Genomic DNA, 24,793 nt, shown 5'->3' with positions numbered 1-24,793 from the left:
TCACGTTGTATATTTGTAACGTTGGATATTATTATAATTTGTCTATTTTAAACAAAATCTGGTGCTCAAATCAAATTTTAATCAAATATGGTGCCAATAAGCAATTTTCTAGTTTTATTTATAGTAGAAAACTGCGATTTTACCCTTAGTTTTTACAATCAGAAACCTCTTTCCAGAAACTGGGCCTATAATTATACAACCTCTCCAAGCCGCAATCGTGAATGAATATGACAATTTTGAACTCACGGTTATGTTTAATCCAGAAACTGTTTGTAGCATTACTTGGTTCATGAATAACAAAGCTATTGAAGAAAATGATGACTGTATAATTCAAACGGAAACTGGAAAGTCTATAATAAAAATAAGACACGCTGATAAAAAAAAAATTGGCAAATATGAAGTTATATTAGAAAAGAATAATATCGTAGCAAAGTCTGCCTCAACAGTGAAATTAAATAAATCCGTTGGCGCAGCAAACGTTAATCCTCCGGTATTCATAAGGCCTTTACAACCCAAATTTGTGCGATTAGGAGATGTCATACTTTTAGAAACTGAGGTTATCTCAAATCCCTGTGCATCATTCCAATGGTTTTTGGGTAACAGAGAAGTCAGCACATATATTAAACAAAATAAGATACGAAATATGTATGTTACCAGCAAAGATAATATTTCTTGTTTATGTATTGAAAATATTACAAATAATTTGGAAGGCATTATAACATGCAGAGCTGAAAACTTTTCTGGATCTGTTTCATCTTCTGCTTCGATTTTCGTTGTGAGCGATGCAGTCGATAATGTTTTAGGCGAACCTCCTAAATTTATTGATCATTTAAAACCGACAACAGTTATGGATGGTGATCCTATTTTATTAAGCTGTACAGTCATGGGAGAGCCTTGGCCAAAAATAGAATGGTATCATCATGAAAAGTTGTTAGAGGTGGCTAGAGATGTCACTATCGGCAGACAGGAATCTGGATTATGTGAATTATGCATAAAAGAAGCTTTCCCCGAAATGACAGGAATCTACAAATGTGTAGCTACAAACGAGTTTGGGCAATGTACCAATGATTGTGTAGTTAATGTGGAAGGTAGACAAACTTCCAGTTTTTTTGAAAGCATGTCAAATACATCCATTAACTAAAATTGCATGAATAAAGCAGACATGATAAAGGCAAATTTAATAAATTATTGTTACAAGCTTCAGAGTTATCTACATTAGAGCGATGAGCATTTATTAAATGTTACAATGAGGCACAGGGCTGATTTTGTAGTCTATTTATACTAGTTAAATTGTTTGTTGAGCACCTTTTTTGTTATTTTTACACGTAACAAGTGTACAATCAAATGCTTTACAAAATATAGCTTTTCTTTATTTTGCTAATGCACTTACACACAAATACAAAGCTTTAATGGACTACATTTTATAATTCACATTGAAAAAAAAAACCATCACATTCAGTTAACAAACCATGAAAATGAATAAACGTAATATCTAGACATTTTAATTTTTTTTTTGCTTTCAGCCTATGAATACGTACCCAGTGCTTCAGAAGAGGATCTCTTGAGTGACGAGGTAGGGTTCTGAAAAAGCATAAGAATTCATGACTATACTATGCTGTATTATTAAATTTATTATGTATCTTGGTTTAAAAAAAAAGAAATATGTAATGAGGGTTGAGGTTTCATTGTTCTTGTAAAATTAACTAGTGATTGCTTATGAATATGAGTGTGTATACAATTGTTTTACTTCGATCGATTCGAACTTTCGCTTCTACATATCTTCTTCTATAAGAACCATGTACCTTCTGCCAAGAAAAGTTGGTTACTTTGTGTAAAGCCTGGTCTCGGACCCCCAATCGATATTAAGTCAGATGTCCTCACCATTGAGCCAAAACTACACTTTGTTTACTGTTTCTCATCACTACATAGTATAAAACGAAGTCGCTTTGTCTGTCCCTATGTATGCTTAAATATTTAAAACTACACAACGGATTTTGATGCAGTTTTTTTTAAATAGATAGTGATCCAAGAGGAAGGGGTTAGTATATAATTTAATAGGTTTTAGACCGAAGCCGCGGGCGGAAAGCTAGTATTTAATATGTCCTAAAGCCTACAAACTTTTAATGATACTGATTTGTTTCTTTCTTTCTAGTTCCAATTTATATTATTAATAGAAAACTCTGTTTTAAATTATGCAAAAAAATATATATTTATTATGCTTTATTTAATTATAGAAAACAAGTGATATCGAAGAATTTGCACCGAAAATAGTTAAAGCCCTGCCAACGGTGGTGAAATCAAATGAAGGCGAATTGACAAGGTAATACTAACATACATTGAAATATGAAATAAGCGTTGTACATTTTATTAATAAAGAATTACAGAATCAAATTTTGCTTGATCTATTGCAATTAATATAATCAATGTGCAATTTATTTGTGATACCGGAATATGTTGTACGAGGTGAATCTCTGCTCTTGTTCACAGATTTGAAGCTAAAGCAGTCGGCGTACCAAAACCTCAGATAAGATGGATGAAAAAAGGGGTTATAATAAAGCACTCCAAGCAGTATCAAATGGAAGAAATGGAAGATGGCACATCTGTTTTGATTATTCCTCAAGTGCTCCAGGAAGACACAGGAGATATAAAGTTTGAGGCTTACAATCCACTTGGTGTAACTACCACAGTAGCTGCATTATCCGTTGAGAGTGAGTTTATAGAAGATATCGATCAATGAAATTAGAAGTTATGCGATCTAATGACATTCATATCTATCGTTGTATTGATCATTATCATATTCTAATTGTGTATTTGGTTATATTTTTCAGCTTATTTCTTCCGCGAGTACTGCCCTAAATAATCCTTATCCTATATCCCCTGATTTCGTGTACTATTGACATTTACACAAACGAACGAAACACAAAATAATAATAATAATGATTTCACACTATCGCAATAAAACGATCACCAAGAATTTTTAGATGAATAAAATGACTCATAATAAAACACTGAGTATATATATAATTATATATAGTATAATGTATATACCTAATAACTCGCAATATAAATAAGTTATAACATTATTTTATGTTAAAGGTCTTATCGGCACAAAGGAATACAGGAAGCCCGAATGGGTAACACATATGGAAGAATTACAAGCTGCATTACAAGGTTAGCTTTTTATATTATAATGTATGTACAAAAATGAGTAAAATTTTGAACACAATATATTTTATAATTACTGGTGTTTTTTTAGCCACTCAATCAGTTCCAACTTTCGTACAAAATATATTATCTGAACGTGTTCAGGAAGGAGAAACCGTGACGTTTGATGCTATATTTAGTGGAAACCCCAGGCCAGGTGAGACTATTTATGTAATTTCATTAAAAGTAACCTATGATGATAGAATTAATTATACGATTCAATTATACCGCAATAGTCAGATTTATTCTTTGAGTAATAATTATCATTTTTTTACAGAAATTATTTGGTATAAAGATGAAAAACCGATAATGACAGATAGCAGCTTCCAAATTGAAACTAAGGATAATAGAACTATATGTAAGGTTAAAAAAGTAGCAAAGAAATCTGAGGGAACATACAGCTGCAAAGCAGTGAGTGATGTTGGCATGGCAATAACAAGGGCAACATTACAAGTATTTGAAGCTGATGAAAAGTTTGAAAAAATTAAAAAGAAAAGAGTGAAATCACTGAAACAGGACACAATAGAAGAAGCTAAAGCTGAAACATTAATTGAAGAAATATCTTCGTCCGTAATCAAAACAGAAGTAGATGTTATGGAACAGCCTGATCATATAGTAGAAGTTAAAGAAGAGAAGGCAATCATGTCTGTAAAGGAACTAGATTATGTTGAAACTGTGGATGTTGCCACTTCCAAGAAAGTTGAGACTAAAGTAAAGAAATCTGTGCCAAGAAAACCCGAAAATATTGAACCAAAGATCACTCCTCACGATTATATAATAACATCTGAGGATACTAAAGATGAATCAGTTGATTCATTTGAAAAGACTTCGTACAAATTGGAAAAAATACAAACCAAGAAAGTCTTATCTGATTCACATTTGATCGCAGAAGTGAATGAATTATTAGAAGTAATCAATGCTAAGGAATTCGGTCCCGGCGAGTCGCCCTTACGTGAGCTTGCTACTATTGGATATATGTTAAGAAATGGTGTAACTGTTGAAGAAATTGAAATCTTATATGAATCGGAACATTTTCCTTCATTGAGAGTACCACAATCACAATCGGCATTAGTACAATTAGTGGAAAGACAGGGCCACGGGGCCCTTATTACAGAAGTACTTACGGAAGAAACTGCGGAAAGCGAGGATATTATTGCAGCGAAGGTTGGTTTTAAAGCTTTCATGAAAATGGTGGAAATGAAACATGCTTCAGTGGAAGAAGTAATAGCTCATTTGTACCCAGAAGATTTCACGCCTCGTTCCTGGGAACAAAAGGGAGCGCGTGAGGTAATTCATTTGCATTTTTCACATAATCAACGTAAACAACATGTACTACAATATTATCTTCTCGCAATTTTATTTTTATCAGTTAGTTATCCTAACCCTGGTGGATACAAATTCAACTAAACAAGAATCATTAAAATCAATTCAGTCGGTTTATACGTGGTGTAACTAACACGATTTTCTTTATGTTTCGCAAACTTTAGACACTTATAAAAACAAAAGCTAGTCAATAAATTACTAAATCCATTCATATATTATTATAAGACACAATTATTCCGTATTAGGACCTTACATTGTTTTATTTTGTGTTATTATATTTATTTTTTGACAATACATAATTGAGTATAAGCACATTATGAATTAACTCAGTGCTCCTTACGATTTTATTCTTACTACAAAAATACACAGTTTATTATTTCAAAAAAAAAACGAATTGTTGCCCCATTAACCTTATTTTAATTTTTATTTATCGTGGTATTATATGGTTTCAGACAATAGAGACTGAAGTAAAAGAAAAAGCTGAAATACATGCCCCAGAAATTCACAAAGGTAACTTATATACATAATATACTACATTATCCTGTATTATACATATATATTATTATTTAAAAAATGAATTTCAACAATTACTCCTCTAAAATCAATAGTAATATTATAAATCCTTTTAGTGGAATCATAGTCTTAAATTTAATTTATTCTGATGTTTTTTCAGACACACTGAAGGTATCGGAAGATAAAATAAGTAAAAAAGGTAGGTTATTTAACTTTATGCGATATATATTATTAATTAATAATGAATGTTGGCTCATGCTAATTAACTTCGGACATAATAATTTATAAATTAATTAGAATCTAATTTTAATAACACGGCTTTGCAATTATAATACTAAAAATTTGTCAATTATGTATAAGTATGTACTTAAATGGCACATATTTAATCTATATATCTATCGGAACAATTAAAAATATAGACTTTTAAAGTTTTACAGCTTTTACTGCGGTATTACTAATATGCGGTTACTAATTTGCACCAAACACTCAAATTATGACGTATAAAATTTAATTCAGCTTATCATCAGCAATTTACCTTCAAGACTGTGAGCTTTTGGATAAAATGTAGTTAGGCTAATCGTTGAAGTAAGTACCAATTCACATTTATGTAACAATTGTAAATCTGTAGAAAGCTTATGTGTATTAATACTAAATTTACTTATCCAGTACTATTATATTTGTAATTATTATATTATTTTGTTTCTAAAATTTCGTACAATTCATCTACTATACTGTATTTCACAGATAACACTGAAATTGAACAAGTAAAACGCAAAAAACACACAAAACTGTCTAAAACATCTGAAGTCCACAATGAGGGTGTTACTGAAATCGTACAAAGCTCAAGACAACAGCGTTCAAAGGATGTTACTCAATTTGAACAAGAAGAAGAAACCATTTCCCTCGACGATGAACCAATACCTCTCGTAAAGAGTTTGCCCATGGACTTCCATGAAAATCTGATTGAAGTTATACCATCCAGTGAAGCAACGAACATTATTCCCGATGAAATAAATGAGCAAAAAGCTATTATAAAACTGGATACAAATCAATCCCTCATAAATGATATGCAGCAGTCACAAGAAAATGAAAAACCTTTACCAATAAATTCAAAATCAAAACATGTCATTAAGTCTACATTCACTGAAGCTGAACCGTTACAAGTTACTGAAATAGATATAGAACATTCAGTTGAAAAATACTTAGCAAGCGACGTAACCAACGAGAATGTAACAAATACGTATATTGTATCATCTGAAGGAGTAGAAACTTCTGAAACTATTGTTAATATTTCAGTAGGTCAAGTAGAAAATTTCGATCAACAAGAGGAAGTCGCAAAACCATCTCTCTTATTAAAAAATGCTATTAAGGTAACAGAACAATTTGCCCCAATTAAAGAAAGCCCTATATGTGATTCTTCTATAAAAGAGTCTGTTGCTGCCGTTACCATTTCTCCTCTTTCTGGCTTGAATGTAGAAGAAGTAAAACCCAATGATAAAGAGGAAGATTTGGTGACAAAACAGATTGATAAAAAAGTAACTCCAAAACCTAACTTTAGTTTATTAGAATCTATAGAAGTCGGGGAAGTATTTGTAGAGGATAAATCAGGGAAATACTACCCTGAATTAATAGTACCAACTGAAATGGCTAAAGAAGATGTTATAGTTTCGAATCAAATTTCAACAGAAATTCTTAATATTCAAGAAAAAGAGAGCGCATTTGATATTCCAAAAGCACCAAGTTCACAAGAGGCAAAATTAAACCTTATCTCAAAAGATAGTATTGTCGTTTCTACTAATACTCCCCATGAAAAAGAAGGAAATTTAGAACCATTCAGCGATTCTTCAACAAACGCTAGTGTAGGTGAAGATATAAGAACTCACTTTAGCCTTGATAATTTAATTACAACTTCACACATTAAAGAATCCGAACTCCAACCAACCCAGTACGCGGAAAAACTGGCTAATGTTAGTTTTAATGAACATCAACACACATATAAAGTTGAAACGCAAATTCATGATTCCGAATATAGCCTGGAAAAGGAAAAACTAGCTAATGAGATGTATGCTCAGATGAATGTTACAGCATTACAAAAAAATATAACGGAAGAAGTTCAAGTTCATGAACGGGAAACAAGATTTCCAGTTAAAGATGATAAACCATCCATGACAGCAAATATTGAAATGGATGTTGCTGAACCAGTTATAATGTCTGAAACTGTTGGTATTTCACCAATGGATGAGTTTATGGTCTCAGAAAAGAAGGTAGATGAGATTGCTACAGAATCTTTTATAACGGAGACCGCTAAAACTATAAGCACACCATTTGTACACGATAAAGAAATTCCAGAGAACTATTCATTTAAAAAACCTGAAAATATTACAGTTTCGCTTACTCCAAACATGTCTTTAACTGTTTCACAAACGGAAACTTCTGACTCAGCGGAAAATCTTGGCATTAATAAAACACCTGAGCTAAATACTGCGCTTAAAGCACCAACACATCATTTGAAGACGCCTCTATCCGAAATAATAACTACTGCTGATCAGATAACACTTTTAAATGAATTCGAGCAAAAAACAGATACAGCCACGGAGCAAAGAGATATATTAAAAGAATTGTTAGTAACAGAAGCAACAGTAAGTGAACAAATCTGCCAGTTTGATCGTATTGAAATACCTAAAAATGAAGCAATAACTACCTTTTCAGAAAAAGAAAGTATTAATATTAGCGAAATAGTACCAAATGTTGCTGAGGATGTTTTTAAAACTATGCCTAGTGAAAACAAGAAAGCACAAATGAACATGGATGTAAATCACAAAGCTCCTGTAGTGTTAGAAGTTAGTTCTGGGGAATCCGCTAATGAATTTAATTTATCACTTACTCTCACCGAAGAAGCTTTAGTAAAACAAAATATTTTATCATCAGTTATGGTTTCTGAAAGTAAATGCTTGGATAGTCAAGGAATGTTACAAGACTTTACAAAACCAGATGAAAAAACTATTACATCAGAAATTGTTCCATTACAGGATATTGTTAGTGTAATGGAAACAGTACATAATGAAAAAGAAGGCACTTATGATAAAAGTGTCTCTCCTAAAAGCTATAGCGCGTCTTCTGATGTTTTTGGACACCCAGTTGCAGTCTCTTCTGAAACGGTAGCCGAATCCAGTGTTTCATTAACGTCAGATATCCATATGCCCAAACAAACTCAGGCTAATGTTGAAAATATACCGCATAAGGAATTGTGCGTCACATCTACCATTTTCAATGAGAAAGAAAGTACTCTTTTAAGGGAAAGTCCCGTCAACTTTACTGCTTCTACTGAAATATCTGAATGTGAGGCTTTGCTCATAGAAGAGAATAAAGCAGTAACAGAACCTTGCATTTTTAATGCTTCTAAAATATTACCTAAAGCAATCGCACAAAGTGACACAATAACTACAGAGGCTATTATACAAGAAGAAGTTTTAGTTAACATGCATGAGGGTTTGCTAAAAACTGATAATAGGGAATTACAAGCAACCAAGCCGTCTGTAACAATTAGTGGTTTGCGAGTGCCAGAATATAATGAAAAAGTACCGATCGAAAAGGAACTGAAATTGTCATTACCACAATTTCCAGATGAGCAAAAGGCTGATATATTACATAGCCATCATCATGGTATAATTACTTCCGAAGTTCTGTCTCAGACAGATAACATACAAGAAGCTCAAGATTTTCATATGTCTCTTAAAACGGCAGTTGGTAAAATTGATGAAATTTATAGAAAAGCTCCTGAAATTGAGGAGGTTGTTATAAATCAAGTTCCTGAAGAAATTTCATGTAATGATATTGACCAACAACGATCCATCATGACACATGTTGCAGCACACCACTTAGAGAGTACTGAAGTAGTGCCAGTGGAAAGTGAATTTATGATACCGAAGCAATCAATATCGGAAAATAAACTTACTGGCGAAATCATGCAAAGCCAAGCCATTGTAACAAGTTCTATTGAAACTATGGAAAACGTGGACGATAATTGCAAACAAATAACTAAACTACCGACTCAGGATGCCGACGTTGGTTTTGTGCCTTTTTGCGGCACCGTAAATACAGAGGTCATAGTCTCCAATGATGTTGAAGGTATGCCGAAAATCTTGGAAAAGACTGTTAATGCAATTCGTACACAAGATGAGTTGACGCAATATGTTCATGGATTCCAAGTTTTCAAAGGCGATACAGAATCTGAATTTGTTCCTTGTAAAATACCTTTGGACCAGGAAGCGAAAACGGCTCTTGTTGAATTAACGGCTAAGGAAATATTGGAGGTTCAATTCATTGAAGGAGAAAATGCCATACCTGGTGCAATCTCTGATGTTAATGTAAAGAAGGCAAGTGTTAGTCTTAACCAACAACAGTCGTTGTTAAATATAGAAGTGATTGCCCATGATAATAGTGAAGAACTTTGTATAGCAGAAAAACCAACAGCTAGTGCTATATCGAGTCAGGGGCTACAAGAAGCTATCGAGAAGTCTGAACAATATATATTAGAAACGGAAAAACCATACAGTGGTGTAATACCAGCGTCTAAAGAAACAACAGGAGGCATTGAGGAACATAAATCTTTAGATGTAACTGAAATTATACCGACAGAATCAGAAATTGTTCTGAACACCATACCATCTACTCAGCAAACGGTATCAGTAGCTCATGATTTTGTTGTGAATTCTGGAATAAAAGTGAATGAAACTGTGTTTAACGAGCGGGAGGAGATATTTTCGACTGAAGATTTGAAAACTAGTAGTGCCGATGTGAATCTACGACCATCTGAGAGTATAAAAGTAATGGAAGATGTCGTAGCTGAAAAAGAAGAACGACTTAAAATTAATAAACTACCCGAAGCTGTTTCAAATGCTGTTAATTTAAGTCCACATAAGCACTTAAATGTGGAAATGTGGCAACTTGCAGAAACAGAAGCAGCTTTCGTGGAAAAAGATAATGCAAAAGAAACTAGCGGCATTATGGATATAGAGACTTTTAAGTCACTAAATGTGAGTAAAATAGAACCAGAACAACTACATGAGGATTTGGAAATTATTGAGCCTTCTAAGTCACATAGCACTTCTATAAATGTTCTTACTGGTGATCATCTTAGTGTATGCGAAACTTTACCACTAGAACGAGAAACTAATTTACCAAAAACGGCACTCGAAAAATCAAGTCAAATTACTGCTACTTTTGATACATCAAAATATGTGACAATCATAGAAGTAAAACCAACAGAAAAAGAAAATTTATTTGATGGCGTATTTGAGCGACCAAGTCAAACTTGTACCTCAACTATTGAAACAACTTCATCTGTTGAAGTACAAGAAGTTTTAACAAAAGAATCTGAACAATACATGTCAGCTGAAGATATTTCAAAGGTTGTTAAATCAAATTTAGTTGTTGAACCCCAACATCATGTTTTTGTGAGCGATGTATCAGTTAAAGAACGTGAAGAAAACTTAAATATTGATACTTTCCCGTCATGTAAAAATGATAATATTGGTATAATAACAGCTAAGCATATTTTAACATTTGAAAATGTTCCAATGGAGATTGAATCAGATGTTATATGCAAAGATTTTAATAAACCTGAGAATGCTCATCAAGATCGTGTTGTGTTAGAAGGTCTGTATAGTGAGCAGCCAAATATTTTAGAGCACGCTCAGGAAATCACAACAAAAATCCCTTCAGACGTCGTGCTTAATGTCAAGGCAGATATTGACAGTCTAAAAGCGGCAAATCAAAGTACAGTAACTGTACAAGAACATCCTGAACAATTGCCAAATTTCATACAAACAAAAGTAAAAGCAACAGAAACATCGGTCCCACAACAAGATGTTTTGGAAACGTTAATGACACAATTTATGGAAAGTACTGATAAGTTAAGTGACCAAGAGATGTCAATAAAAAGCAAAGCACAATTTCATGTAGAAACTCATAAAAACATTTTTACTCAAGAATATATAACTCACGATGTGCCTAAAGATTTAGTTCACCAAAAAGGTGAGGAATTATACGCTGAAAAAAGTTTATCAGAGTTGCAACCTGTTCAAGAAACTGAGGTAATCACTGAGGAAAGAACTGAAATGTTAAGTAAAGTTGCTGCTGTTAAGGACGGAACAGCTACTGAGAGTCATGTTATCCAACAAAGTATAGAAAATGTAAGGCCGGAGTTATTTGAAAATACTGGCGATTTAATAAACCAGTATAAACCTAACCTTACGAAAGCTTCTCTTGACTTGGAAACACATGTAAGCTTTAGTGTTTCTGAAAATTCTACTCAAGAAATACCATTACTGTTAAAAATTGAGTCAGACCAACCAATCAAAGGTAGAAAAGTGATTCCTGAAATGAATCCTTTAGAACAAATTGAAGTAGTTTATGACGAACAAATAACGGATGTTCAAAAACAAATAATAAATAAAGAAAATATTAAATCCAATACAATCGAAATGTTACCGATCACTCAATTAGATGTTATAGTAAGTGATAATGTAACAGAAACTGACTTTAAACAAAGTTCTCCTCGTGATAAGGCCTCCTTATCAATGACAACAGTGGAAGGGATACATGTTCTTGAAGTTAACGATGAGTGTTCTTCGAAACCTATTCCAAAAACAGATAATATGGTCGTCAATGCCACAACAACTCTTACTCCATTACCACACATACAGTGCGTAGAAAATATTGTTGATTCTCAATTAGAAGAATTAGTTACTCACACAAGCAAATTAAAAACAGTCACTGTTACAACACCGTCCATAACACCGTTAATAGTTTCTGAACATGAATGCTTACAACATGAGTCTGTAATTCCATCGAAACTATCGCCCGAAAAACAAAAAGCTAAGACTGGTGTTACGGTATCACAAGTACTTGAGGTAAATAATGAGTTTATAAATGAGCAAACGCAACCTTATGATGATGAGAAACCCAGCGTGCATCAATCTAATTTAACAAGTGTGGAAGATCAATCTATTGAGGTTATACAGCCAGTAGTGCATACGATGGGTAAGTGTACTGATACTACAATCCTGCTTTATATCACGAATTCCTTTTGTTCAATTGCCGTTATCATCTCGCTAAACTGCAAGAAAAAATAATGGCTATAAAACGAAAATACTTACTTGATAATTTTCCGAGTATTTTATCTTAGGAGTATGCTTTTATTATTGATTTTGACTACCCGGGTAGTAGAGAGGTGGGGAAAACTGGGTAAAATAAATAAATATTACATAAATATTAATGAAGAATTTGTTCTGAATGAGAAAAAACAGATTTGAAACTTCCCTTATTAATTATTATTATGACAAGAAACAGCAAATTATTCATTATTGCACAAAATATCATGAATATTTTTTTATGTAATTGCTATTTACTATTAATAATTATAGATCATCTTATATCAAGAAAGGAGGCTTTCAGTTTTTCGAGAATTTTCCAGATTAGCAATGTGAATTAACAAATATAATAATTTTTGAAACAAAAAATAGTTTCTTTTACTTACAATAACCTCATTTAATTCATTAGACCTTTTGTTTAATAGAACATTAAACAAGCAGTGTCGCGTGGTTTCACTTACAGAAGAAAATCAAGTCATGTTTTATTCTGATGTATAACATAATATTATATTACTGTAAATTTTTATCGAAATCCGTCCAGTTAGTGATACATTTTTAAAGAATAGAAAATATTCGATCACGAGACGAGATTTTAGAAGCCTATCCTCTCGGCCATCCTTGATCCCGCATCAACAATCGAATTTAATCTACTTTTAACTTATTCAGGTTTTGTGTGTCTAAGGGATATCCCATGCCATCTATTAAGATGATTATACCAACCAACATGTAAAATTATTTTAATGATTCCAATATTGGATTAAAAATGAACTAATATTTGTGTTATAACTGAAGTTCATACCACCATTTAATAACACATGTCAAGTTGTCTTTTGCCAAAGAAAAGATTTCATCGTGTCTCATTCTTTGTTTCCACAGGAGACAAAGAATGTCTACTTACCGTAGAACAACTATATGCTATAACCATATACTTTAATATATATTACTAGCTGCTCGCCGCGGCACTGCATGGGTAGTACATGCAGTTTTTCTAATTGTTAGCAATAATTATTTAAAATATCATCAAATCCCTTTCAGCCATTCTTTAGTCCCTGAGTTATGAGTCCCTGTAACTTACACGACTTTCTTGACGATACGGTAATCTTAATATATATGTTACCGGAAATGTATGTAATCCGTCATTGTATACAATTCCTAGGAAATGTATATCATTCCTAAAATCGCATGGAAATGTGTGAAATAAATTATTTTATACACATTTCCTAGGAAATCTATACATTTCCTAAATAGCTATCGGAAATGTAAAACATTTAAGATATTGATATGTCGCAGGCAAATTGTATATAATCTGGCCGTTTACAAACGGTCGGCATTTTGTAGTAACTATGCCGATAATTCGTAATCAGAAATTTTTGCTTTAGATAAGGGGGTGGGTTAGGTTAGGTTCGTGTTTTTTAAAACTACACAGAAATAGGAGCCCCACGAAGTGGGGCTCCGTCGGCTCGCGACCGTCTTTTTGTAGAATTTTGGAAAAATACGAATTTTCGGCATATTAAAACAGCTAGCCGTAATATAATACGGCGGATTATACAATCCGACTGCGCCAAATATACGCGGGGACAGCGGGACGAGGGGACTGATTACTTGCCAAATGAAAATTTGATTTTATAAGAATAAATATAAGTTGATTTTGTGATATTTGCGTTAAAAGTTAGATAGTTGATTTTTAAAATGTTAATTAGTAAGATAATAATATGAATATAATATTATTACAATTTTACGGTATGACTGTTACCCGATTGTATCAATAAGAGCTATAATAAAAAAAAATAACAACGTGTTTTATTACAGAAAGCATTTACTTTACACATTTCCTAATACGATATTGGAATTGTATACAATTCCTAGGAAGATTATACATTTCCTAGGATATGCATGCATTAAATAGTTTTTTAAACAATATTTTATACATTTCCTAAATGGTACCGGAATTGTACACATTTCCTAGGAATTGTATACAATTCCTTGATTTCATACATTTCCGGTAACATATATAAATCTCGTGTCAAAATGTTTGTCCTCAATGGACTCCTAAACGACTTAACCGATTATAATAAAATTCGCACACCATGTTCAGTTCGATCCAACTTGAGAGATAGGATAGTTTAAACATGTAGGTACCATGGGCGAAGCCGAGGCGGACCGCTAGTATAAATCGATTATTATTTATCATATTCGTCGTATTCATGAAGGTACTCGCGAATTTCTTCCTTCTCTTCTATTGCAGCGGCGATGATTATACATATCACTAGGTTGACATATTTATTAATTTAAAGTGACACACTTCCTAAATGACCCTAATTTTTCTTAAATGTGTAATTACTCTGTTCTCAAACGTTTCATCGGAAATTTGTATATTATAAATTAAAAGGTTATCAGAACATAATTATATACAACGACATAACAGCTTTAACTAAGCAGCACTCAATTCAATTAACGCATTTACCATTTACTTTTATAACGAAATACACAAAACTAACAATTGAAACAAACTTAAAAAGTAAAAATTTTCCAGACAAATCAGACATTTCATCAATTTCGCCCAAAACATCCGATATTGAAGAAACAGAAGAAATTGTTTCAAAGTTTGTAACTGCGCCGGGTCAAGACGAACCAATACAGATAAGAACTAAGAGAACAATAATAAGGAAAAAAAATCGGTCGAAAGTAAGCGAGGCATCGGGAGGTGATGTTGTAATAGAGGAATCTTTAGATGACGAATACCCTGATAAACAAAGAGAACCAAAAAGCTACGATGTGAAAATAGAAGAATATGTAGGAGACGAATCGTATATTCACTTTGACAATGATACGAGTACAATCGAGATGCCAGATGAATTTTTACAGATACCGAAAATGCAAACGCAAGTACAAATCGAAGAAATGATGGACGAACAAATTGTTTTCAATATAGAATCGACTACAAACGAAAGCGTAACACCACTTGATCAATTACACGAACCAGAACAGGCCTCTCCGTTAGTAGATAAACCTGAAACAGTTGAAATAACAGAAACCAAAACAGAGACGGGTGAAGTGAGAAAAGTTAAAACGAAGAAGCGTCGAGTCAAAGGCAAAGATGGTGAAGTGCAAGAGGTACAAGAAATCACTGAAATCACTTCGACAACGGATCAACCAGATGAAGTTCAAGAAGTTCCCAAACAGATTACTGTCGAAGAGATTGACACACCTGAAGGTAAGGTCACAGTGAAAACAGTAAAGAAACGTACAAAGAAAACTAAAACAGTATACACACCAGAAACTACACAAATAACCGAGGTCACAGACGAGAGCATTTCACCACTCGACCAATTACACAAATCAGAACAGGTCACTCCATTGGAAGATGAGCCTGAAACAGTGGAAATAACAGAAACCAAAACAGAGACGGGTGAAGTGAGAAAAGTGAAAACTAAGAAACGTCGAGTCAAGGGCAAAGATGGTAAGGTATTGGAGGTGCAAGAAATCACAGAAATCACTTCGACGACCGATGAACCAGATGAAGTTCAAGAAGTTCCCGAAGAGACTACTGTCGAAGAGATTGACACACCTGAAGGTAAGGTCACAGTGAAAACAGTTAAGAAACGAACAAAGAAAACTAAAACAGTACAAACACCAGAAACTACACAAATAACAGAGGTCACAGACGAAAGCATCACACCACTGGAACAATTGCAAGAACCAGAACAGGCCACTCCGTTGATAGATGAACCTGAAATAGTTGACATAACAGAAACCAAAACAGAGACGGGTGAAGTGAGAAAAGTGAAAACGAAGAAGCGACGAGTCAAAGGCAAAGATGGTGAGGTGCAAGAGGTACATGAAATCACTGAAATCACTTCGACAACGGATCAACCCGATGAAGTTCAAGAAGTTCCCGAAGAGACTACTGTCGAAGAGATTGACACACCTGAAGGTAAGGTCACAGTGAAAACAGTTAAGAAACGAACAAAGAAAACTAAAACAGTACACACACCAGAAACTACACAAATAACCGAAGTCACAGACGAGAGCATTTCACCACTCGACCAATTACACGAACCAGAACAGGCCACTCCATTGGAAGATGAGCCTGAAACAGTGGAAATAACAGAAACCAAAACAGAGACGGGTGAAGTGAGAAAAGTGAAAACTAAGAAACGTCGAGTCAAGGGCAAAGATGGTAAGGTATTGGAGGTGCAAGAAATCACAGAAATCACTTCGACGACCGATGAACAAGATGAAGTTCAAGAAGTTCCCGAAGAGACTACTGTCGAAGAGATTGACACACCTGAAGGTAAGGTCACAGTGAAAACAGTCAAGAAACGAACAAAGAAAACTAAAACAGTACACACTCCAGAAACTACGCAAATAACAAATATGAATGACGAAAGCGTAACAACACTCGATCAATTACACGAACCAGAACAGGCCACTCCGTTTGTAGATGAACCTGAAACAGCTGAAGTAACAGAAACCAAAACAGAGAAGGGTGAAGTGAGAAAAGTGAAAACGAAGAAGCGTCGAGTCAAAGGCAAAGATGGTGAGGTGCAAGAGGTACATGAAATCACTGAAATCACTTCGATGGCGGATCAACCAGATGAAGTTCAAGAAGTTCCCGAAGAGACTACTGTCGAAGAGATTGACACACCTGAAGGTAAGGTCACAGTGAAAACAGTTAAGAAACGAACAAAGAAAACTAAAACAGTTCACACACCAGAAACTACACAAATAACCGAGGTTACAGACGAGATCATTTCACCACTCGACCAATTACACGAACCAGAACAGGCCACTCCGTTGGAAGATGAGCCTGAAACGGTTGAAGTTACTGAAACAAAAACGGAAACCGGTGAAGTCAGAAAAGTTAAAACTAAGAAGCGGCGAGTCAAGGGCAAAGAAGGTGTAGTGCAAGAGATACAAGAAATCACTGAAATTACTTCGACGACCGATGAACCAGATGAAGTTCCAGAAATTCCCGAAGAGACTACCATCGAAGAGATTGACACACCTGAAGGTAAAGTCACAGTGAAAACAGTAAAGAAACGTACAAAGAAAACTAAAACAGTACACACACCAGAAACTACACAAATAACCGAAGTCACAGACGAGAGCATTTCACCACTCGACCAATTACACGAACCAGAACAGGCCACTCCGTTGGAAGATGAGCCTGAAACGTTTGAAGTTACGGAAACAAAAACGGAAACCGGTGAAGTCAGAAAAGTTAAAACTAAGAAGCGGCGAGTCAAGGGCAAAGACGGTGTGGTGCAAGAGATACAAGAAACCACTGAAATCACTTCGACTACTGATGAACCTGAGGAAGTTCCTGAAGAGACAACCGTCGAAGAGATTGACACACCTGAAGGTAAGGTCACAGTGAAAACAGTTAAGACTCGAACAAAGAAAACTCAAACAGTACAAACACCAGAAACTACACAAATAACAGAGGTCACAGACGAAAGCACCACACCACTGGAACAATTGCAAGAACCAGAACAGGCCACTCCGTTGGAAGATGAGCCTGAATCAGTGGAAATATCAGAAACCAAAACACAGATGGGTGAATTCCGAAGAGTAAAAACTAAGAAGCGGCGAGTCAAGGGCAAAGACGGTGTGGTGCAAGAGATACAAGAAATCACTGAAATCACTTCGACTACTGATGAACCAGAGGAAGTTCAAGAAGTTCCCGAAGAGACAACCGTCGAAGAGATTGACACACCTGAAGGTAAGGTCACAGTGAAAACAGTTAAGAAACGAACAAAGAAAACTAAAACAGCACACTTGCCAGACACTTCTCAAATAACCGAGATCACAGATGAAAACATTACACCACTTGATCAACCACTTGAACCGGAACAGGCCACTCCGTTGGAAGATGAGCCTGAAACGGTTGAAGTTACGGAAACAAAAACGGAAACCGGTGGAGTCAGAAAAGTTAAAACTAAGAAGCGGCGAGTCAAGGGCAAAGACGGTGTAGTGCAAGAGATACAAGAAATCACTGAAATTACTTCGACGACCGATGAACCAGATGAAGTTCCAGAAATTCCCGAAGAGACTACCATCGAAGAGATTGACACACCTGAAGGTAAAGTCACAGTGAAAACAGTAAAGAAACGTACAAAGAAAACTAAAACAGTACACACACCAGAAACTACACAAATAACGGAAGTCACAGACGAGAGCATTTCACCACTCGACCAATTACACGAACCAGAACAGGCCACTCCGTTGGAAGATGAGCCTGAAACGGTTGAAGTTACGGAAACAAAAACGGAAACCGGTGAAGTCAGAAAAGTTAAAACTAAGAAGCGGCGAGTCAAGGGCAAAGACGGTGTGGTGCAAGAGATACAAGAAATCACTGAAATCACTTCGACTACTGATGAACCTGAGGAAGTTCAAGAAGTTCCCGAAGAGACAACCGTCGAAGAGATTGACACACCTGAAGGTAAGGTCACAGTGAAAACAGTTAAGAAACGAACAAAGAAAACTAAAACATTACACTGGCCAGACACTTCTCAAATAACCGAGATCACAGATGAAAGCATTACACCACTTGATCAACCACTTGAACCGGAACAGGCCACTCCTTTGGATGATGAGCCTGAAACAGTGGAAATAACAGAAACCAAAACAAAGACGGGTGAAGTACGAAAAGTAAAAACTAAAAAGCGGCGAGTCAAGGGCAAAGACGGTGTGGTGCAAGAGATACAAGAAATCACTGAAATAACTTCGACTACTAATGAACCAGAGGAAGTTCAAGAAGTTCCCGAAGAGACAACCGTCGAAGAGATTGACACACCTGAAGGTAAGATCACAGTGAAAACAGTTAAGAAACGTACAAAGAAAACTAAAACAGTACACACACCAGACACTACTCAAATAATCGAGATCACAGATGAAAGCATTACACCACTCGATCAACCACTTGAAGCGGAACAGGCCACTCCGTTGGAAGATGAGCCTGAAACGGTTGAAGTTACGGAAACAAAAACGGAAACCGGTGAAGTCAGAAAAGTAAAAACTAAGAAGCGGAGAGTCAAGGGCAAAGACGGTGTGGTGCAAGAGATACAAGAAATCACTGTAATCACTTCGACTTCTGATGAACCTGAGGAAGTTCCAGAAATTCCCGAAGAGACAACCGTCGAAGAGATTGACACACCTGAAGGTAAGGTCACAGTGAAAACAGTTAAGAAACGAACAAAGAAAACTAAAACATTACACTGGCCAGACACTTCTCAAATATCCGAGATCACAGACGAAAACATTTTACCACTCGATCAACCACTTGAATCGGAACAGGCCACTCCGTTGGAAGATGAGCCTGAAACAGTGAAAATAACAGAAACCAAAACAGAGACGGGAGAAGTCCGAAAAGTAAAAACTAAGAAGCGGCGAGTCAAGGGCAAAGACGGTGTGGTGCAAGAGATACAAGAAATCACTGAAATCACTTCGACTACTGATGAACCAGAGGAAGTTCAAGAAGTTCCCGAAGAGACAACCGTCGAAGAGATTGACACACCTGAAGGTAAGGTCACAGTGAAAACAGTTAAGAAACGAACAAAGAAAACTAAAACAGTAAACTTGCCAGACACTTCTCAAATAACCGAGATCACAGACGAAAGCATTACACCACTCGATCAACCACTTGAACCGGAACAGGCCACTCCGTTGGAAGATGAGCCTGAAACAGTGGAAATAACAGAAACCAAAACAGAGACGGGTGAAGTACGAAAAGTAAAAACTAAAAAGCGGCGAGTCAAGGGCAAAGACGGTGTGGTGCAAGAGATACAAGAAATCACTGAAATCACTTCGACGATCGATGAACCAGAGGAAGTTCAAGAAGTTCCCGAAGAGACAACTGTCGAAGAGATTGACACACCTGAAGGTAAGGTCACACTGAAAACAGTTAAGAAACGAACAAAGAAAACTAAAACAGTACACTTGCCAGACACTTCTCAAATAACCGAGATCATAGACGAAAACATTACACCACTCGATCAACCACTTGAACCTGAACAGGCCACTCCGTTGGAAGATGAGCCTGATACAGTGGAAATAACAGAAACCAAAACAGAGACTGGTGAAGTCCGAAAAGTAAAAACTAAGAAGCGGCGAGTCAAGGGCAAAGACGGTGTGGTGCAAGAGATACAAGAAATCACTGAAATCACTTCGACGACCGATGAACCAGAGGAAGTTCAAGAAGTTCCCGAAGAGACAACTGTCGAAGAGATTGACACACCTGAAGGTAAGGTCACAGTGAAAACAGTTAAGAAACGAACAAAGAAAACTAAAGCAGTACACTCACCAGACACTACTCAAATAACCGAGATCACAGACGAAAACATTACACCACTTGATCAACCACTTGAACCGGAACAGGCCACTCCTTTGGAAGATGAGCCTGAAACAGTGGAAATAACAGAAACCAAAACAGAGACGGGTGAAGTACGAAAAGTAAAAACTAAAAAGCGGGGAGTCAAGGGCAAAGACGGTGTGGTGCAAGAGATACAAGAAATCACTGAAATCACTTCGACGACCGATGAACCAGAGGAAGTTCAAGAAGTTCCCGAAGAGACAACTGTCGAAGAGATTGACACACCTGAAGGTAAGATCACAGTGAAAACAGTTAAGAAACGAACAAAGAAAACTAAAACAGTACACTCACCAGACACTACTCAAATAACCGAGATCACAGACGAAAGCATAACACCACTCGATCAACCACTTGAACCGGAACAGGCCACTCCGTTGGAAGATGAGCCTGAAACGGTTGAAGTTACGGAAACAAAAACGGAAACCGGTGAAGTCAGAAAAGTAAAAACTAAGAAGCGGAGAGTCAAGGGCAAAGACGGTGTGGTGCAAGAGATACAAGAAATCACTGTAATCACTTCGACTTCTGATGAACCTGAGGAAGTTCCAGAAATTCCCGAAGAGACAACCGTCGAAGAGATTGACACACCTGAAGGTAAGGTCACAGTGAAAACAGTTAAGAAACGAACAAAGAAAACTAAAACATTACACTGGCCAGACACTTCTCAAATATCCGAGATCACAGACGAAAACATTTTACCACTCGATCAACCACTTGAATCGGAACAGGCCACTCCGTTGGAAGATGAGCCTGAAACAGTGAAAATAACAGAAACCAAAACAGAGACGGGAGAAGTCCGAAAAGTAAAAACTAAGAAGCGGCGAGTCAAGGGCAAAGACGGTGTGGTGCAAGAGATACAAGAAATCACTGAAATCACTTCGACGACCGATGAACCTGAGGAAGTTCCAGAACTTCCCGAAGAGACTACCATCGAAGAGATTGACACACCTGAAGGTAAGGTCACAGTGAAAACAGTTAAGAAACGAACAAAGAAAACTAAAACAGTACACTCACCAGACACTTCTCAAATAACCGAGATCACAGACGAAAGAATTACACTACTCGATCAACCACTTGAACCAGAACAGGCCACTCCGTTGGAAGATGAGCCTGAAACAGTGGAAATAACAGAAACCAAAACAGAGACGGGTGAAGTACGAAAAGTAAAAACTAAAAAGCGGCGAGTCAAGGGCAAAGACGGTGTGGTGCAAGAGATACAAGAAATCGCTGAAATCACTTCGACGACCGATGAATCAGAGGAAGTTCAAGAAGTTCCCGAAGAGACAACCGTCGAAGAGATTGACACACCTGAAGGTAAGGTCACAGTGAAAACAGTTAAGAAACGAACAAAGAAAACTAAAACAGTACACTTGCCAGACACTTCTCAAATAACCGACATCACAGACGAAAGCATTACACCACTCGATCAACCACTTGAACCGGAACAGGCCACTCCGTTGGAAGATGAGCCTGAAACGGTTGAAGTTACGGAAACAAAAACGGAAACCGGTGAAGTCAGAAAAGTTAAAACTAAGAAGCGGCGAGTCAAGGGCAAAGACGGTGTGGTGCAAGAGATACAAGAAATCACTGAAATCACTTCGACTACTGATGAACCAGAGGAAGTTCAAGAAGTTCCCGAAGAGACAACCGTCGAAGAGATTGACACACCTGAAGGTAAGGTCACAGTGAAAACAGTTAAGAAACGAACAAAGAAAACTAAAAAAGTACATTCACCAGACACTACTCAAATAACCGAGATCACAGATGAAAGCATAACACCACTCGATCAACCACTTGAACCGGAACAGGCCACTCCGTTGGAAGATGAGCCTGAAACAGTGGAAATAACAGAAACCAAAACAGAGACGGGTGAAGTCCGAAAAGTAAAAACTAAGAAGCGGCGAGTCAAGGGCAAAGACGGTGTGGTGCAAGAGATACAAGAAATCACTGAAATCACTTCGACTACTGATGAACCAGAGGAAGTTCAAGAAGTTCCCGAAGAGACAACCGTCGAAGAGATTGACACACCTGAAGGTAAGGTCACAGTGAAAACAGTTAAGAAACGAACAAAGAAAACTAAAACAGTACACTCACCAGACACTACTCAAATAACTGAGATCACAGACGAAAACATTACACCACTTGATCAACCACTTGAACCGGAACAGGCCACTCCTTTGGAAGATGAGCCTGAAACAGTGGAAATAACAGAAACCAAAACAGAGACGGGTGAAGTACGAAAAGTAAAAACTAAAAAGCGGCGAGTCAAGGGCAAAGACGGTGTGGTGCAAGAGATACAAGAAATCACTGAAATCACTTCGACGATCGATGAACCAGAGGAAGTTCAAGAAGTTCCCGAAGAGACAACTGTCGAAGAGATTGACACACCTGAAGGTAAGGTCACAGTGAAAACAGTTAAGAAACGAACAAAGAAAACTAAAACAATACACTCACCAGACACTACTCAAATAACCGAGATCACAGACGAAAGCATAACACCACTCGATCAACCACTTGAACCGGAACAGGCCACTCCGTTGGAAGATGAGCCTGAAACAGTGGAAATAACAGAAACCAAAACAGAGACGGGTGAAGTCCGAAAAGTAAAAACTAAGAAGCGGCGAGTCAAGGGCAAAGACGGTGTGGTGCAAGAGATACAAGAAATCGCTGAAATCACTTCGACGACCGATGAACCAGAGGAAGTTCAAGAAGTTCCCGAAGAGACAACTATCGAAGAGATTGACACACCTAAAGATAAGGTCACAGTGAAAACAGTTAAGAAACGAACAAAGAAAACTAAAACAGTACACTCACCAGACACTACTCAAATAACCGAGATCACAGACGAAAGCATAACACCACTCGATCAACCACTTGAACTGGAACAGGCCACTCCGTTGGAAGATGAGCCTGAAACAGTGGAAATAACAGAAACCAAAACAGAGACGGGTGAAGTCCGAAAAGTAAAAACTAAGAAGCGGCGAGTCAAGGGCAAAGACGGTGTTGTGCAAGAGATACAAGAAATCACTGAAGTCACTTCGACTACCGATGAACCAGAGGAAGTTCAAGAAGTTCCCGAAGAGACAACCGTCGAAGAGATTGACACACCTGAAGGTAAGGTCACAGTGAAAACAGTTAAGAAACGAACAAAGAAAACTAAAACAGCACACTTGCCAGATACTTCTCAAATAACCGAGATCACAGACGAAAACATTACACCACTTGATCAACCACTTGAACCGGAACAGGCCACTCCGTTGGAAGATGAGCCTGAAACGGTTGAAGTTACGGAAACAAAAACGGAAACCGGTGAAGTCAGAAAAATTAAAACTAAGAAGCGGCAAGTCAAGGGCAAAGACGGTGTGGTGCAAGAGATACAAGAAATCACTGAAATCACTTCGACTACTGATGAACCAGAGGAAGTTCAAGAAGTTCCCGAAGAGACAACCGTCGAAGAGATTGACACACCTGAAGGTAAGGTCACAGTGAAAACAGTTAAGAAACGAACAAAGAAAACTAAAACAGTACACTTGCCAGACACTTCTCAAATAACCGACATCACAGACGAAAGCATTACACCACTCGATCAACCACTTGAACCGGAACAGGCCACTCCGTTGGAAGATGAGCCTGAAACGGTTGAAGTTACGGAAACAAAAACGGAAACCGGTGAAGTCAGAAAAATTAAAACTAAGAAGCGGCAAGTCAAGGGCAAAGACGGTGTGGTGCAAGAGATACAAGAAATCACTGAAATCACTTCGACTACTGATGAACCAGAGGAAGTTCAAGAAGTTCCCGAAGAAACAACCGTCGAAGAGATTGACACACCTGAAGGTAAGGTCACAGTAAAAACAGTTAAGAAACGAACAAAGAAAACTAAAACAGTACACTTGCCAGACACTTCTCAAATAACCGACATCACAGACGAAAGCATAACACCACTCGATCAACCACTTGAACTGGAACAGGCCACTCCGTTGGAAGATGAGCCTGAAACAGTGGAAATAACAGAAACCAAAACAGAGACGGGTGAAGTCCGAAAAGTAAAAACTAAGAAGCGGCGAGTCAAGGGCAAAGACGGTGTTGTGCAAGAGATACAAGAAATCACTGAAATAACTTCGACTACTGATGAACCAGAGGAAGTTCCAGAAGGTCCCGAAGAGACAACCGTCGAAGAGATTGACACACCTGAAGGTAAGGTCACAGTGAAAACAGTTAAGAAACGAAC

General features: G+C 36.8%; 1 protein-coding gene across 1 annotated transcript in view; it reads left to right on the top strand.

The window, feature by feature from the left end:
- LOC149911015 (uncharacterized) overlaps positions 1-24,793 on the top strand; it is a 73,167-nt gene that overhangs the window by 16,473 nt on the left and 31,901 nt on the right. The window contains exons 6-21 of the mRNA XM_090120002.1: positions 150-1,088; positions 1,524-1,573; positions 2,235-2,320; positions 2,488-2,708; positions 3,097-3,171; positions 3,257-3,361; positions 3,482-4,491; positions 4,980-5,037; positions 5,785-11,592; positions 15,196-16,128; positions 16,219-17,208; positions 17,299-17,919; positions 18,010-18,639; positions 18,730-21,879; positions 22,051-22,239; positions 22,330-24,759. Of these exons, the coding sequence (XP_089976128.1) occupies positions 150-1,088; positions 1,524-1,573; positions 2,235-2,320; positions 2,488-2,708; positions 3,097-3,171; positions 3,257-3,361; positions 3,482-4,491; positions 4,980-5,037; positions 5,785-11,592; positions 15,196-16,128; positions 16,219-17,208; positions 17,299-17,919; positions 18,010-18,639; positions 18,730-21,879; positions 22,051-22,239; positions 22,330-24,759 (17,295 nt within the window). The remainder of the gene's footprint in view (positions 1-149; positions 1,089-1,523; positions 1,574-2,234; positions 2,321-2,487; positions 2,709-3,096; positions 3,172-3,256; positions 3,362-3,481; positions 4,492-4,979; positions 5,038-5,784; positions 11,593-15,195; positions 16,129-16,218; positions 17,209-17,298; positions 17,920-18,009; positions 18,640-18,729; positions 21,880-22,050; positions 22,240-22,329; positions 24,760-24,793) is intronic.

The sequence above is a fragment of the Colias eurytheme genome, chromosome 1, assembly GCF_061535395.1.
Source record: "Colias eurytheme isolate Ceu_HAF_F1 chromosome 1, ilColEury1 Martin Lab GWU primary, whole genome shotgun sequence".
NCBI lineage: Eukaryota > Metazoa > Arthropoda > Insecta > Lepidoptera > Pieridae > Colias > Colias eurytheme.
The sequence above is the reverse complement of the archived record's forward strand: the minus strand, read 5'-3'. Positions and strand labels throughout refer to the sequence as shown.